The following is a 17,716-nucleotide window of genomic DNA, read 5'->3' as shown; positions in this document are numbered from 1 at the left end:
CTAGGTACAGTGCTTGGCATGTTCTGTTTTAGCTTGCTTATTGATTGGCATTTTTTAATGGGTGGGAATACTTTATGCTAGCATGAAAGAGGTAGCTTACAAAGTATTTCACAGTAGAAGTAATGAATGACATAACCTATTGAGCAGTTATTTACTTCATTTTATTTCCTCCAAACTGTATGGAAGGTTTGAAAGCGAGATAGCAGAAGACCAATATAAAAGTGGATGTCCCTCTGAAGTTTGAAAGGTTTAATAATACAAATGACTATTGTTAGTGTCATGTGAGGCTCTTTATACCTACTTGCCTGAAGCCTTCCATATTTGCAGAAAGAATCCATTTGCTAAATAGCATCATTCATTAGCTTAATAAGGATTAATGACATACACAGCTCTGGGTGCCATGGACAAAGAATCATAGTTGAGTTTTTATAGTAAAGAACGTCTCCCTATTCCTAAGTAAATAGGATACTAGGCAAGCATTTCTTCCTTGACAAGGAGGCTGAAGAGATTTTGATTTTGTAATTAGTGAAGTTAGGGGCATTTCTGATATATTTACTTAGTGGAGACATTTGTAATACCACTCAACCATCATTTTAAACACTTACTTTTAGTATTGGTATACCAATTCTTGCATTGAAATCCTCAACACCAGTCTGCTCTCTTCATAATATAATATGTTCTTAATAATATTTTTTACATAAGTCATCTGCTAAAACATTTAATTGTAAATGTTAATCTAATTTAGAATCAATTATAAAAAATTTTGGGTTAATGGCATTCAAATTAATGTAAATGCTTTATATTTTCTTGTCCTATAGGAGGCAATTTGAGGTTAAGCTAAATTCCTCTCATTTGACTAAATCAACATTTTAAAACCTTTTATGTAAAGGTCAGACAGTAAATATTTTAGGCTTTGCAGGCCACAAATAGTCTGTCTTGCATATTCTTCTTTGTTTCTTTTCTTTCAAAGCCCTTTAAAAGTGTGAAAATCCTTCTTAACTTATGTGCTGTAAGATCCAAACAATCTGGGGGAGGAAGGAGGTGGCCGGGGAGAGGTAAATGTGGGGGAAAGGATACTTATGTAATACTTTAAAAAATAAAGAATTTAAATTAAAAAAATGTAATGAGCAATCATAGGCCCAATTTGATTCTTGGGCCCTAAACTAAATATAAATATAAGCAGATGGTATATAAACCTTACATAACAAGGCTCATAATGGTGTGTATCATTACTCAGACCTCATCACCACTTTTACTCCATAACTGAAGAGTTTTTCCTATCAATATTTTGTCTAGAGGGCAAAACTGAAACTGAAAATGCATAGGAGATATTAAATGCTAGAGATGAGCTAAACAGACTTATGGAATTGTAGAATTTTATTGCTGGAAGAAATTGTAGAAATTTTTTCATTTGAACCCCTTATTTATTTTATAGATAATATAACTAAAATCTCATAAGTAAATACAATTAACTTACAAATACTGGAGGGAAGCCAGGCCTTCAAATGAATCTTTACGTAATTCTCTCAAATTATTTGCACTGAGATTTCTGAAAAATGAAAAGGTTATATCTGGATCAAAAAGCAAAATAACTACAACTATTTCCTGCACAGAAATATATATGGGGAAACCCGGGTAATGGTGCCCGCGAAATACCCTAATTTTTATTTAATTCAAGGAAGATAATCTGTTTTTTTTCAAACCTTTCTTCTCCCGTCCTCTTTTGCAAACAATATAGCATTCTAAAATAGATTCATTTTCTTTAGTCAGCTTTCTTTCTTTCCAAAGAACTTACCAATATTTGAAATGATATGTACCTAGTTAATACGTATATATCTGTGTATATATATACACAATATAGGCCTAGTGCACAAAATTCAGGCATAGGGTAGGGTCCATATACCTGGCTGGTGATCAGGGCTAATTGGGACCTTCCGGCTGCCTGGCCAGGGCCTCCCTTCCCTGGTTGCTGGCTGCTGGCCAGGGCCTTCCTTCATTTGTTTCGCACCACTCCCTGATGGTCAGCGCACATCTTAGCAAGCCATCGGCCTCCCAGTTGAATTCCCATGGGGACAATATGCATATTAGGCTTTTATATATATAGGTATTCATTTTCATATTATATACTTGTAAACCCCTTGAAAAATGGAGTAATTTGTCTACTTTGTTCTTGAGCATGTAATTCTGGCACATAAAACAGTTCCTGGCACATAGCAGACGTTCCATAAATACTTTTTCCATGATTTCAGAATATGAAAAACATGGTTTTTAGTCTACTACTTTTATTTAAAACAAATCATCCATTTACTATTACTCATGAGAATAAGCACAGCTTTATAGGCAAAGAACTGTCTTTCTTTTCCTCTACATTTGTGACTATTAATCTTTGGAGACAAGAGCCCTGTGAGAATTTCATAAAACTATGGACCCTTTCCCTAGAAAACTACACTTTCTTGAATATATGCCAAAGTGTGCATATAATTTTCATTTGCTGATTACCACTTCAGGCCAGAGTCGGTGAATAGCATTGTATGGATTGAATTCAGGGGCCAAACCTGAATGGAAAATAAAATTACATCTCTATTTTCACAAACATCTACCAAAAATTAGCATTGCCCTAATTGTGAATGTAGGCAACAAACCATACTAGATTAACAGTATAGTACTTCATTGGGTCTCCAATAAATTCACAGATGTTTTCATATAATATATTTGTTGCAGATATCTCAAAATAACATTTATTCTCATCACTACATTGAAGTTATAATAGTTATCAGATCAACCACTATACCTTGTGTTACTTATGATAGGAGCAGATTTGACATGGCTGGTTTTGCTTAGTGGTTAGAGTGTTGGCCAACAAACCAAAAGGTCATGGGTTCGATTCCCAGTCAAGGGCACATACCTTGGTGGCAGGTTCAATCCCTAGCCCCAAACCAGCAGGAGGCAGTCAATCGATATCTCTTTCTCATGTCTTTCTCTCTCTCTCTCTCTCTCTCTCTCTCTCTCTCTCTCTCTCTTTCCCTCTTTCCACTCTCTCTGAAAAATATTAATGGAAAAATATCTTCAGACAAGGATTAAAGAAAAACGTAAAAAAGAAAAGTAGTATCAATAATATTTTTATTGCTTTAATTTAAATATATACTTTTATTAATTTTACAGAGGAAGGAAGAGGTAGAAAGAGAGAGAGAAACATCAATGATGAGAGAGAATGATTGATCAGCTTCCTCCTGCACAGCCCACTGGGGGTTGAGCCTGCAACTGGGCGTGTGTCCTCAATGGGAATCCCACAGTGAGTTTGATTTTCATAGGCTGACACTCAACCACTGAGCCATGGTGGCTGGCCTTTCAATAATCTACTTTTTAAAAATATTTTAGTCCTAGCTGGTTTGGCTCAGTGGATAGAATGTCTGCCTATTGACCAAAGGTCCCGGGTTCAATTCTGGTCAAGGGCACATACCTTGGGTTGCAGGCTCTTCCCCAGCCCAGGCCTGTTAGGGGCTCGTGCAGGAAGCAACCAATCAATGTGTCTCTCTCACATTGATATTTCTCTCTGTCTTTACCTCTCTCTTACACTCTCTCCAGAAATCAAAGGGAAGATATCCTCAGGTGAGGATTAAAAAAAGAATAATCATAGGAAAATAAAAAATGTTTTTAAATACGCATTTTAATAATAGCTTTCCTTTATTTTCATATATATTTTAACTTATACATCTTTTAAAAATATAGTCCTCAAGAATATAGGCTTCTGCAGATAACCAAGAGATATTTGGGAGGAAAAATGGTAAGAAATGGTGCAGTGGGGGGTCCACTGACTCTAAGTTAGGAACCTCTTCTTTCCAAGGTATAAATCTCAAGCTGACTTAGAAATCTCCAAACCTGCCTGGCCAGCATGGCACAATGTTTGAATGTCAACCTATGAAGCAAGAGGTCACGGTTGATTCCCAAGTAGAGGTATATGCCCAGATTGCGGGCTCAATCCCCGGTGTGGAGTGTGCAGAAGGCAGCCAATCAATGGATTCTCTCTCATCATGGATGTTTCTATCTCTCTCTCTCTCCCTCTTCCTTTCTGGGATCAATAAAAAATTATTTTTAAGAAACAGTTGTTCAATAAATAAATAAAAGTATCTGAATTCACAAGTAATCAGAAAAATTCAAACTTAGGTGGGACCGTCTTTATTCACCCATTAGATCAGCCAAAAAATGGAGACTATCTAGTGATGGAAGGATAGAAGACAATAAATACTGTAGTTGCCCACTTAGTGGTGTATCAATTGGCATAATTTCTTTAAGGAAAATTAAATGCTGTATCAATATAGTTTCATCCCAACAATTCCATTTCTAAATATCTATTCTACATAAATACCAGCCCATGGTCCCAAAGATGCATGTACAAGAATGTATGTTGCATCAAATACATGTAACAAGAAAACTGGACATAATCTAAATATCCATCAATAGGGGGATTATTAAACTATGAAATATTCTGAAATAGTTGAAATGAATTGGGTAACCCTCTCTCTAACAAGAAGGAAACATGTGTAAGATATATTATGAGGAGAAAGAATCAAGATGTAGGATGTTATCAATTATGTAAAGAAAGATATGAAAATCACATAACATACCTATTTTGCTATCTGTAAATATGTATGTAGGCAAATGCATTGAAAAGGATATGTAAGGAAATATAGTAAACATAGAGAAGCAGTTACTTCGGGTGGGGATGAGGACACAAGCAGGGTTTTCAGTATATCTACTATCTAATTTTCATATATTAAAAAAATAATCATGTGTTGCTTATCATAATAGAAAATAAGTTTCAATTGACTGTGATTATAAAGAGGGCCTACCAAATTTAATTTTTTAAAATGAACAGAATTGCAATCAATAGACTTGATTTGGGATACAGAGTAGGAAATAACTTTTCTCAGAGCTACTGACCTCAAAATTCTGGACCAAGAAGTTCTTACAATGCAGTTAGTTTTTTTAAATTTACGTATGGAGAGAATATACTCACAGTTTCTCAACCAAATGGTATGACTTCCACGTATCTTTACCAATGTAAGAGATGGCGTTTCCTTGCAAGTTTCTGCAAAGAAACAGTTAATATCATTGAATAAGTAAGAAACAAATGAACAGAATAAGTAAAACAATCATTGCAACCTTGATATTTAAATGCAGGAAACACAAGCTTTCTAATTTCCACATCTATCAGCTTTCCAGTTTGCACAATTAATAAAGATATAATGTGAGCACCGGTTGGTTTTGCTCAGTGGATAGAGCATCAGCTTGTGGACTCAGGGGTCCCAGGTTCAATTCTGGTCCAAGGCACATGCCTGGGTTGTGGCTCCATCCCCAGTAGGGGGCCTGAAGTAAGCAGCAGATCAATGATTCTCATCATTCATCTCATCATTGATTCTCATCATTGACCTCATCATTCTCTCTCTCCCTCTCCCTTCCTCTCTGATCAATACTAATGTATTTTTTTAAAAAACCCACAAACAGTGAGAATGTGTCCATGAATTACAAGTGTTTAAAAGAAGCTGTTAAATTCCTGAGGTTCAGTTTCAAACACTAATTCAGTGGATGACTTTGAATCTTTAGCTTTGTCCTCATCCCTCAGCAATAACTTACCTATTCAGTTTACATATTTTTCAGGAAGGTCACAAAAAGTCAGTTATCTGTCTGCCCCTCTGCCTAGTGGAGATCTCCTCTAAAGCAGAAGCCTTCTTGTTTTATGCTCACCAATGAAAGAAGCCCAAACTGAGCTCACCTCCTCAAACTGGCTCTTTCACAACTGCTGTATGCCCACTGTCATACCACCATCATTCTCCTCATCATCCAGGACAGAAATTTTCCAGGGTCATATTTGATCTTTCTCTTTCCTGTACATCCCATCCTCACTCCAGTCAGTTACTAAAGCTTGTCAGTTCTTCCTTTATAGTGTTCCGAGGATTTTCTTTCTTCTTCTATCACAACACTCTGATTCAGAGTCTTCTCACTGAACTCCTAGAGTATTCTATTTGGTCTCCCTGAGTCAAGATTTCCTTTCTAGATCACTCTACCTATGGAATCTGAAATAATCCCCCCCGCCCCCCTTTTTTTTTTTACTCATCTGTCTTTCTCACTTGAAAACTTTCAATAGGACTCCTTTTCTCAGTGGAACTTCGAACCCCTAGATCTGATAGTCAAGAGTTTTCATCATCATATTTTTCACTACTTCCTAAACCAATTCTTTATAACCAGACTGGTCTATTAAGTCATGATCATTCATGTAGCCATGCCTTTGCCCTACTGTATTCACTATTTTACCAAACCATAGCCTCCCTTTAAGTCCCAGCTAAACTTCTGGGTTATCCATGCAGCTTTCCCTGACTTCCATACACCAATAACTAAAGATTCTGCTGTATTATAGCACCTCTGGCCTGTATTTCTTTTAGAACTTAATTATATATCACCTCCTTTTTTATGTATATTCCCTTTCTTCCCCCCTACCACTGTCATGTTCCATAGACAAAGTCATACTTCTGTGGCTCACACAGTACTTAAACCTGGGCTGGAAACAAAATGGGTCATTTATATAGAAAGCAAGGGGGCAAAGATAAGTTCTAGATATGACTGAGGGATCAAATAATAATAGCGAACACAGACATATGTTAGAAAATTATACATATGTATACACACACACACACACACACACACACAAACACATTAACTCTTCTAAAACTCACAACAATCCTATGTAAAGGTAACTATATAATCTTCACTTTACAGGTGAGGAAATTGAGTCTCAACACTAATAAAGGCGTACTGGGTTCAAACCCAGTCACTCTGGTTGTAGAATCTCTACTCCTAACCACTTTGTTGTATCACCACCAATGAGTCTGGGAGAGGGCCATGTGGCTATAAAGAGAATGAAGCATAAGTGGGAGGACAGTAGAGGTTAAGGAATGAAGTGCTAGGGCTAAAAATTTGGAAAAATAATATGGGCAATTACAAGCAAAAGACTGGTTAAGGGGGAACAAAGTATTAAGAAGAATAAAGATAAGGAATAGCTGTCAAACAAAGATAAAAACAAAGTCATTCAACATGGTTTGGGGGAGATGAGGAAGGCCCAGGAAGACCTCAAGGAAAAGGCTGCCATGTCAGCCAGGATGCAGAGAGCAAATGAGGAAAGGCAATTCTTACAAGATGGTGAAGGTGCCATTATAGGTGCTGGGCTCTGGTACTGGCACTCTGTTGAGCCTCTGCTTTGAGCCAAAACCAATACATGACAGTGTCCCATTACTGCAGGAACAGAGCTCACAGATGTTCATGGTGGCACTCTGTTCAGTCATTGGAGGAACTGTCTCTGATGACTCTGTTGGCTGAAGTTCTGGATGTTCAAGTGTCACCTCAGGGTGCTTTGCAGGAGCTGTAGTCTGCTGCAGGGCTGTAACATCAGCCTCCAAAGTCGGTTCTGGAGTGATGGTGATCTCCAGGTCCAAAGGTGGAAAGGTTGGCTGATGCGCCTGAACAGTGTCTGGCGGTGGGAGTGTCACCTCAGGGTGCTTTGCAGGAGCTGTAGTCTGTTGCAGGGCTGTAGCACCAGTCTCCACCGTAGACTCTGGAGTGATGGTGAGCTCCAGGTCCACAGCTAGAAAGGTTGGCCAGGAGCCTGAACCGGCGCTTCCTGTGGAAATGTCACCTCAGAGGACTTTGGAGGAGCTGCATTCTGCTTCAGGGCTGTAGCCGCAGCCCCCGAAGTGTGTTCAGGAGTGATGGTGAGTCCCAGGTCCACGGGTGGAAAGGTTGGCTGCTGAGCCTGATGGATGTGAGAATTTTTTATCTCTTCAAGAGGCACAGAAGGTAGAATTGATCTCTTTGAAGAGTGAACATATTCACCATAGGGTTGCTGTTTATCTTGATCTCCGTGGTGGTCCAACAAAAATTTCAACAGCTCAGAGGACACTGCAGGCTGAGTTGCAGCTTCTTGTTGGCGTGGAAGCTGAACTAAAGCCTCCTGAGAGTTTGGAGAAGGTTCCGTTTCCTCAGGGGCCTCTGCAAGTACAGCTGAGACTTCATGGTTGACAGAAGAAAGTTCAAGGTGTGCAGGATTTTGCTGATCCCAAGACCAGGGCTTGGTGGGCCCCAGGGGCATGGAGGTCAGCAGTATAGAGTCCATGGCCACCTCCGGAATCGGAGCTGCCTGGACCTGCAGCCACAACAGCTGCCATAGGAACAGGAACCGTGGGGCCCACATGTGCAGCCCGGACATGACAGGCAGAGGTCCGGGGCACAGTGAGCCACCAAGGCGAATGGGGCAAGGAGGGTGACCCAGAGGACTGGGGCACAATAGGTAATCCAAAATAATGGAGCACAATTAGCGATCCAGGAGACTGGAGCACAAGGAGCGATCCAAAATACTGGGGCACGTACACGCAACCCAGAGAAGTGGGACCAAGTCCCTGAGCTGAGCAGGAGCCCAATAATTTGCAGCCATGTCACAATTGGCAGCCCTGTCACAATTGGCAGCCTGTCCTGCATGTGCCCCTTAGCAACCAAGCACCCCTCCCCCACCTCAAGTTCTAACCTTTATTTAGGCAACCTTTATTATTCTTGGGCTGAAGTGCCTACAGAAGAGGGAGCCTTTTCCCCAAAATCACCAGTGACCAAGTGGTTCCTTTCACCTGCAGAAAAGATAACTATCTCCCTCTGGGTCTCCCCTCCCCACTCACAGTGAGGCAGGATTTGGACTGCCACTTGGTTGGCCCCAGATCCCAGGCATGGTGGGATGTGGGGAGGGGGTGTAAAAGAAGGTGGGAGGAGGGGAGTATTGAAGAGCTTTCCAAGGAAGCCACAGGGCCTGGCATCTTGTTATAATGTACCCCACGAATCACAGAAGGACGCCTCAAGGAGTCGAATTAAAGAGTCACATTTATTGCAATCCGGGACTCTGAGGGGGCATTTCGCTCTCCCAAATCTCGATTGATAAGATGGCCGCAATACCAGATTTATAGAGGCAAAAATCAGAAAGGTATTGAGTACATCCCAGGGTTTGGGATGAGGAACCTGGTTGGCAAAAAAGCAGTTTGCAGAAGCAGAATTAAGCATGTTAATTATAGTTTTGGGTCTCAGGATCACTGCCTTGACAGAAACACATTATGTAGAGTCCTCGGCTCTTGGGACCACTGAGTCACCAGGAACACATTATCTAGAGCCATCGAGGCAATTTAGTGTAAATGTGCTGTCCTGGTTTTGGGGACTAGAAGAATGTGCTTCCTAAAACCAGTAAGATCACAATCAATGGGATATTCACATTACAATCAAAAGGCATTCAATCGAATGGGATGATTTCTATAATTCAGAAAATCAAAATAACTTTTCTATTGTTAAGCCAAACAGCAGGGTTAGAGTTAAGCAACAGTTTCTACCTAAGATGGTTGCTACCATACTTTATTCCAGGAAATTCAGAAGAGCTAGTCCAGTCTGGCAATCTGAGCTCCTCTTCAAAGCTGAAATCTGAGAGTCTTCCTCCCATGGCCATACTGCTTCCTGGAAAAATAGCTGACCTACAAAATACACCAGAGTGGTGTGGAGTGGGACACACTTTACAGTTCAAAAATGTTGCCATTTTCTTGAAATTCTCAATACCCATGTTTGATTTTTTCTTTAAATTCGCACCCAAAGATATGTTTATTGATTTTAAAGAGAGACAAGGGGGTAGGGAGAGGGGGAGAAAGAGAGAAACATCAATATGAGAGAGAAATATATCGGTTGCCTACAGTACACAACTGATATCACATGGCATCCTCACATGGAGAGTAGACAGAGAGGAAGCAAGCTCTTCATGACCCTTACAAGGACACTATTCCCATTCATGAGGGGTTCACCCTCATGATCTCATCTAACCCTAATTACTTGCCAAATGAAATAATACTCTTGCATTGGTCATTGGGTTTCAACATATGAATTTCGGTTGGGGGGACATAAATATTGAACCGTAACATTTCAATTTTGGACTTAAACTAAGTTTGTGGTTCTTGGTTACGCTAGACCTATCAAACTAATACAGACTCCAACTACCCTTCAGGAATGGTTTTGAACTTCAGTGATTAGTGGGTTGAGAAATCTTCTCAGGTCTCTTGATTAATATAAAGCTAATTGAAAATAGCATATACATAAATAACTTTCCTTAATCTTTAGAGAATAAAAGAATTATCACCTTTTAAAAATATATTTTTTGTTGATTTCAAAAAGTAGGGAGAGGGAGAGAGAGATAGACACATCAATGATGAGAGATAATCATTGACTGGCTGCCTCCTGCACACCCCACACTGGGGTTTGAGCCTGCAACCTGGGCATCTGCCCTGACGGGAAATCAAACCATGATCTGATCGTTCATAGGTTGATGCAGCCAGGCTATTTATTACCTTTATAAAGGAACATTTCTCAGCCAGACCCCACAATTAATTCACAGCTTGGGGCTGTCAGGATAAAATCTGTGTATTTCCAACCACCCCAGGGAGTTGATCCATAATCCACCAGAGACGAAGAACTTGAAGAGCCCCAGATGAGGTCAGTTAATTAAAAAATGAAATTATGTTCTAGGACTCTATCTACAAGGAAAAAATGATGAAAGAAAAATCAGAAACTCAAATCAAGCTCCAGATAACTGAAAATTCCAAAATCCTTTCTTGTTGGCTGGCAAAATCTACATCATAGTATAAGTATTATTGTTCTGACTAATTAATGATGTCTATGCCCAACGGAATGCTGCCTAGCCATAAAACAGCAAGAAAGAACACTCCCCTAGAGCAAGCATGTCAAACTCGTGGCTGGCGGGAATGAGGCATGTGCGGCCTGCCGGCTGCAAGTTTGACATGCTTGCACTAACAAAACCATTTAAGGCAGAGACTTAAAAAAATCAACTGAAAACAGCTAACAAATTCAAAGATCAAGTGGCTTGTTTTTCTGGGAAATAAATGAATAAGAAAACATAATTTTTGTTATTTGTTTACCCTTATACTATTTATTAAAGAACCACTGATGTTAAAGTAATAAACCAACTCATAGCCACAAATGCCATTGAAAGCAAGCTCTTGAAATTTGCTGTAATTCCAGTCCATTCAAAGAGTGCAAGATTCTCTGCCACCTTATTTTATTTTTGACAAAGTCTGGTTGCATTTTCCAATGAGTTCTGGTAAGCCAGCCAACAACTCTCTGACCTCTCCTATATTTTTTGGAATTTTAAGCATAAAGCCAGCAAGGACTTGCCTGGTGTTAAGGGAACAAAGTTATTTCCGATTAAGACTCTAATTGGATAAAAATCATTAGGAAAATAATTTAGTAATGCCAACTAAATTTACAAAGACTTATATTGATCTTTAAGTTAAAGATTGAGTGTACAATGGCGAGCTAAAATGAAACATTGTATACTGAGCGGTGCTGGGGCCGTGGTCTTCTTCCCGTGCCTGTGTGGCAGCCTTACTAACTCAGAGACTTAAAATAACCACAAAGGATGATCTGAAATTAAAACTGTTTAAAAATATATATTTTTATTGATTTCAGACAGAGAGGGAGGAGAGGGAGAGAGGAACATCAAGGATGAGAGAGAACCATTGATTAGTTGCCTACAATATGGACAGGTGCCCTGACCGGGAATGAAACCCGGACCCTTCAGTCCACAAGTCAGCACTCTATCCCAGAGCCAAACTGGCTAGGGCTGAATTTAAAACTAAAAGCAGTAGTCATGTTCTAGGCTAGAATCTTACCTGACTAAGTTCAATTTTCACCTTACTAAGCCTGTATGTTGTCTTTTTGCATCTACCATAACATTCCTTTGGAATCTCAAAATAATTTCCTTTTTCTAGACCCCTCAAAGCACAGGTACCACATTAGAAGGGAGACCACAAATGCCCTCACTGTTATTGAATTAGTTGCTGACTATTAACTATCTTGTACCCACCTATGTAAAAGAAATATGTGCCGCTCTAACAGGTTTGGCTCAGTGAATGGAGTGTCGGCCTGCGGACTGAAAGGTCCCAGGTTTGATTCTGGTCAAGGGCCTGTACCTTAGTTGTGGGCACATACCCAGTAGGGCGTGTGCAGGAGGCAGCTGATCAATGTTTCTCTCTCATCGATGTTTCTAACTCTCTATCCCTCTCCCTTCCTCTCTGTAAAAAATTAATAAAATATGCCGAAACCGGTTTGGCTCAGTGGATAGAGCGTAGGCCTGCGGACTGAAGGGTCCCGGGTTCGATTCCCGTCAGGGGCATGTACCTGGGTTGCGGGCACATCCCCAGTGGGAGATGTGCAGGAGGCAGTTGATCGATGTTTCTCTGGCATCAATGTTTCTAACTCTCTATCTCTCTCCCTTCCTCTCTGTAAAAATATATATAAAAAAATTAATAAAATATATTTTTAAAAAAGAAGTATGTGTCTATCATTTTACTTTTTAATCTATCACCAATGGATTTAATACATGTAAGTCTTATTTGGATTGTAATGTATCAAATAAGGTGCGAAACTGCCATTCTCTGGAGCATTTTCTCAATCCTTTGAAATTTTGCTTCCCAGCAATTGTCAGTTTGGCTCAAATAAACTCACAAAAATTCTTACAGGTTTGACTATTTCTTAGGTTGACATAACCCAAACTGATCAACATAATTTTAAAACCACACAGCTAGGCGTGCAAAGGGGAGTGTGTGTGTGTGTGTGTGTAAGAAAGAGGAGAGAGGGAGAGGGAGAGAGTGAGGGAGAGGGAGAGAGAAAAAGAGGGAACAGGGAGGGAGACAACCTCTCTAAATCCTTAAGTCCCTTTTAAAGAACAGATACATAATAAAAACCTAAAGAAACCACATTAGAAACACAGAGAGGTTTGCAAAACAAGAGGCTTCTTTCATCCCAAAAATACCAAACCAACACAAGGGGAGAAAAAATGAATGCAGTGGATCCATGTGCCAAAGTTTTGGTCCTGCCTCATGGAGACACTGCAAGCAAAGCCAAAACAAATGTGATAATTCACTTCACCTGATTCATTCCCAGGCTGTGCCTTAAACACACTATGTATTTGCCGGTCAACACAGAGAAAAACACTTGTTTTCATTCTCAGTAAGGAACTTTGGGAGGTAACTTGGGCAGGCACCAAGAGAACAGCATTAAAGAGGAAAATGGGAGGGCTGGGGGCAGAGAGAGAGCGAGCCAGTATGTGGCCTGCAAACTACAACAATGCAACCCCCATGAACAATGCGCCTCTGTCCTCTGGTAGATGTAGGTGTGCTGTTCTGTTGTGCTTTGTTTTTGTTGTGTGTGAGTGTCACTCGATGTGCCCTGGCATTTCCCCTCAGTCGTGGGAGTGGAGGTTGGGGTTCGGGTTTGGGAGAGCTCGGGTGAGGGCAGAGGAGGTGGGCAAGAGACCGCAGCCATGGGCTGGGTGGGTACCTGTAGGCGCTGTGCCTCCTGAAGCTGCTTTCCCTGCAGTCACTGGCTGAGTCAGCCTCTTCCTCGTCCTCCCCTCCTCTTCCTCACCATCTTCCCCTCTTCTCCATCTGTGGTCAACGTACACCACACACTATTTGGATCTGTGCCATGGAGCCCCTTATGGCAGTGAGGCGCACCTATGACACAAGAACTCATTTTTTTGTTGATTTTTCTTTGTTAAATGGCATTTAAACATATCAAACAAATATCAAAAATATAAATCTTTGTTTTACTATGGTTGCAAATATCAAAATATTTCTATATGTGACATGGCACCAGAGTTATTTAGGGTTTTTCAAAATGCTGACACACAGAGCTCAAAAGGTTCGCCATCACTGCCTAATGGTCCCAGGAGCTCAGGGTCTGGGGGGCAGGGGGAATGTAGGGGAGGAGCTGGCAGCAGCTACCTCCTGTGACTGCTGTCCCTTCCGCCCTGCACCATCTAGGTACCCACCTCAGGCACCTCCTGGTGCTTCCATAGAAGAGGATTAGGCCAGACTTAGTTGGACCATGTGTCCCATGGCTACAGGTCCTGTGGAGAGGGAGCCTGTATGGAATGCATCACGCTTATAGGGAAGGTGAGGCAGGGACATCTATACCACCACCATGCAAGCTGTTGGATGAAAGAAATTATCTCATTGGAAAAGGGGACTATTTTTCCATTACTTGCTGGTACCTGCTGAGCTAGCAATCTGGTGAGCTACTGAAAGGGGACAGGAAATGAGTCTCCAGGACGGTCCCATTTGTTTCTCCTCACCTCCTGGATCCCCACACTCACTGATCCCCATTCCCAGGCTGTGCCTTAAGCACACTATGTATTTGCTGGCTCACTGGTCAACACAGAGAAAAACACTTGCTTTCATTCTCAGTAAGGAATTTTGGGAGGTAACTTGGGCAGGCACCAAGAGAACAGCATCCGCAAACTAATTAACCACATAGGAATTGGAGGCCCTTATATCTGCCTAGAACCCCACCTAACCATTTCAGAAAAGAATTCCAAATTGTCCCCATTTACCCTTTATTCTTATAGAAAATCTCATCCTCATTAGACAATCCTTGTCATGTAGCGTCTGTGCCATGTTTTGCTTGTATGTGGCATTGAGAGGTCTAAATGTATCCCTTAGCCAAGGCGGCTGCTTTCTCCAGAAAAAGCCCTCCTAGAAAACAGATAAATATGAATTCTGCGTTTCCCCTGCTTTCTCCTGCCACAAAACATGCTGTCCTGTTTCCCAGTCCCACTGCTCCACTAGGGGACGCTGTGCTATTGTCCTGTGTGTGGTTGGCACCATTCTGCATCTCATTGTTAAGCCACCAGCATTTATCTGTGGTCATTTAGGTCTATTATTAAATCTTATTCACTCAGAATTTCTTTCACTCACTCAGGCATTTAACTCTCACTGACTTAATGTGATGTAGTAATGACTCTCCTCTCTTTGCAGGAGTAGAGGAACCAGTACATTACTTGGAATCATGCGTCGAAGGATCTGTTGGGCACAGCATTAAGTAGGTAGGTTTGGTGCTGGGCTGAGCTGGAGGGAGCGGAGGAGCACACACATGACCCGCAGTGGGGTCCACAGTGGCTGAGGCAGGACAAGTGAATGGAGCAGTGGCCCCACCAGTACGTTTCCTGAAATAAAGTCCTGTGGAGGGAAGTCGTAGGCAGTTACTGCTCACAGACTCTTCTTTATCTCCAGCAACTCCTTGATAGCTGGCCAACAGTTAGGAAGGGTTTTTGTTGTGTTATTTATTTTAGTTCTGGATTTCAGAGAGAGGAAGGAAAAGGGAGAGAGGAAAAGGGAGAGAGAGAGAGAGAGAGAGAGAGAGAGAGAGAGAGATACTAGCTGGCTGCCTACTGCCTGCCCTCCTACTAGAATTGAATTTGAAACTGGGCATTTGCCCTCACCTCCTGATGCATGGGACGCTGACTTGAAGTAACCACAAAGAATGGTTTGAAATTAAAACTTTTTAACTAAAAGTAGGTTATGGTAGGTAACCAGCTGGCCCCACTAACCAGCTGGCCCCACCCCCTGGTTGATTTGCATATTAGATTTTTATTATTATATAGGACATATATATATATATATATATATATATATATATAGAGAGAGAGAGAGAGAGAGAGAGAGAGAGAGAGAGAATATGCAAATTAGGCCAGGACACCATAACAGGTCATGACCATACACCAGGAGGTTGTGCGCACAGGTGAGGCCTGAGCTAATATGGAGACAGAGACAGGAGGGCTGGCAAGCCGTCGTGCTGGACTTGGCCGGCCCCCTGGAGCCAGAGTGGACACAGACAAGGACGGGAGGTTGGGGGAGCTGGCTGGCAGCCTCCGCAATGGAGCACAAGCCTGAAGAGGAGACAGTGGGCCCGCATCCCATGGAAGCAGCACGGCTCCCTCTGGCCTCCCGCAGAATTGGCGCGGGTCCCTCCCGGCTCCTGTGAGCGCTGGTGGCTCGATTCAGCCTCCTGTGGAAGCTTCCCAGCTCCCGGTGGTGCACCTCGGTTCCCCCCCGGCGCCCGCAGAAGCAGCAGGTGGACTACTGCACACGATATCGCAGGATGGGCTACTAGTATCAGAATAACTTCCCCTGACAGTACATCAGGACAAATCCACTTATCACATTTCCTTATGTGCTTTTGGAATATGTTAAACCACCCCTAGAAAGTTTTTACTTCCAAAGCATATCCACATATACACATTTACCTGATGGGGGCTGGGGATGGGGGTGAGGGTTGGGGGCTTCCTCTGGCTACTACCCTTGGGCAAGCTTAGCCCCATCTTGGGCACCACCTCAGCCTGGGCAACAGCCCACTTGCCCCGGCTGTTGCCTAGGTTCCTGGAGCAGAGCAACTCTCCCCGTGGGTCCAGCACATGGGCATCTACCATGTGGGGCACAGAGCTGGAGCTGGGGCTGCTTGAGTGGTCTGCCCCTGCTGGCCCCTCCGATGGGAGTGCAGGCAAGGAAAAAGGGAGAGCTGAGTGGGGAGGTGCTGGGGCCAGGCAGGAGGTGCAGGCCTGCAGAAATGGGTGCAGGTAGAAGGCCCATCGGAATTGCTGAGGTCCCTCTGGATCATCTTCAGACTTTTCTTCCCTCTGGCTATTTGACCAGAACTAACAATGGGTGGAGCATGGTCAGTCAAGGGAGCTATGTCTCCAAGGAGCCTAGAAGAGACTGAGCCCATGAAGGGACCACTATAGGGCATGCAGTGAGGTTGGGATAGGATGGGGTGTGGGGGTACTATAGGTAACCCAGGCGGCTCTGTACTGTGGCATATATCTCATCAGGGCCTCCCTCCGTGTCTCCCTTTCCAGCTTGGAGAGGAAGGCAGGGGAGCCCCCAAAGGTGTCCCCCTCCTGCCCCTTTGATGCCAAAAGATCTTGAGGGTATTGCAGGGGATGGGGGAGGGCGGGGGGAGGAACTTATGCAACCCAAGCAGGCCAGGGCAGCAGTTAATTCACTCCATCCACAAACAGCCCTGCCTCTGACTTAAAACCCTAAGCCAAAGTGCTATAGATTTTAGGAAAAAACTCAGTACTGATCAGAATATCCTATTTACATTTGACTCTTTCTCCTCAAGCCCTTCTATAAGAGGCAAAGGTTGAATATTTTCATGAGAGTTTATTTAAATCTTTGGTAGATAATTTTAATGGAAGGCTACATGCGATCAGTATTTGAAGCAAAATCTTAACCAAAATTTCCCTCCTCCAAGCATCCTAGCAAGAAGTCATCTCTAAAATTTTAAAAGTAAAGGTTCTGTCAGGTATTGCCTAAAATGAAAAAACAAAAACAAACAAGCAAAAACCTGTGTTGTAAGGCAGAAAAATTCTGCTCAGAGAGTTAGTAGTTTAACAAGGGGAGGGCTTGATGATGTATCCTAAAAGATGAGTTTTAAATGAAAGAAAAAAGAGAGGTGCCCACCACCCCAACACACACTGGAAACAGACCCTCCTCCAGCTTACCCAAAGGCTCCTCGGCCATGCCAACTCCGAGACTCCTGCACTCAGGATGACCCACCTGTAAAGCACAGAACTTTGGCTTTGCTTCTGAAGTGATGCAACCACAATACCTTCATTTTCCCTTTCTTCAAGGTCAGAAAGATCCTGAAGCTGTAAGTATTTGAAGTAAAGCCCCTTGCCAGAGTCTCAATGTAGACTTCAAAATGTTTTGTTATTAGAAATAAAAACTAAATTCCAACAATCCCAGCTATCAGTTGAGGTGTTCTGCAGCTTCAAAATCAAGTAAGACTTGCA

The 17,716-nt window shown here is 42.2% G+C and overlaps 1 protein-coding gene and 1 long non-coding RNA gene across 3 annotated transcripts; both read right to left on the bottom strand.

Moving 5' to 3' along the window:
• Window positions 1-1,477: 1,477 nt before the first annotated feature.
• On the bottom strand, window positions 1,478-8,257 carry LOC111824281 (leucine-rich repeat-containing protein 37B-like; the record flags this gene model as incomplete). The annotated part of the gene is made up of 4 exons (XM_023748077.1): window positions 7,885-8,257; window positions 7,189-7,672; window positions 5,018-5,089; window positions 1,478-1,549 (listed from the first exon to the last, which is right to left on the bottom strand). Coding segments are annotated over exons 1-4 (1,001 nt in total), but the record flags the coding sequence as incomplete, so codon positions are not given.
• Window positions 8,258-9,457: 1,200 nt separating this feature from the next.
• On the bottom strand, window positions 9,458-17,470 carry LOC111824283. 2 transcript variants are annotated; one of them, XR_002827357.1, is made up of 4 exons: window positions 17,426-17,470; window positions 14,477-14,618; window positions 13,423-13,598; window positions 9,458-9,551 (listed from the first exon to the last, which is right to left on the bottom strand). It is a non-coding gene; the product is annotated as an uncharacterized LOC111824283 (long non-coding RNA). The 2 variants fall into 2 exon arrangements; XR_002827358.1 differs by having other exon boundaries at window positions 13,423-13,529.
• Window positions 17,471-17,716: the final 246 nt, after the last annotated feature.

The sequence above is a fragment of the Myotis lucifugus genome, unplaced genomic scaffold, assembly GCF_000147115.1.
Source record: "Myotis lucifugus unplaced genomic scaffold, Myoluc2.0 scaffold_1120, whole genome shotgun sequence".
Taxonomy (NCBI): Eukaryota; Metazoa; Chordata; class Mammalia; order Chiroptera; family Vespertilionidae; genus Myotis; species Myotis lucifugus.
The sequence above is the reverse complement of the archived record's forward strand: the minus strand, read 5'-3'. Positions and strand labels throughout refer to the sequence as shown.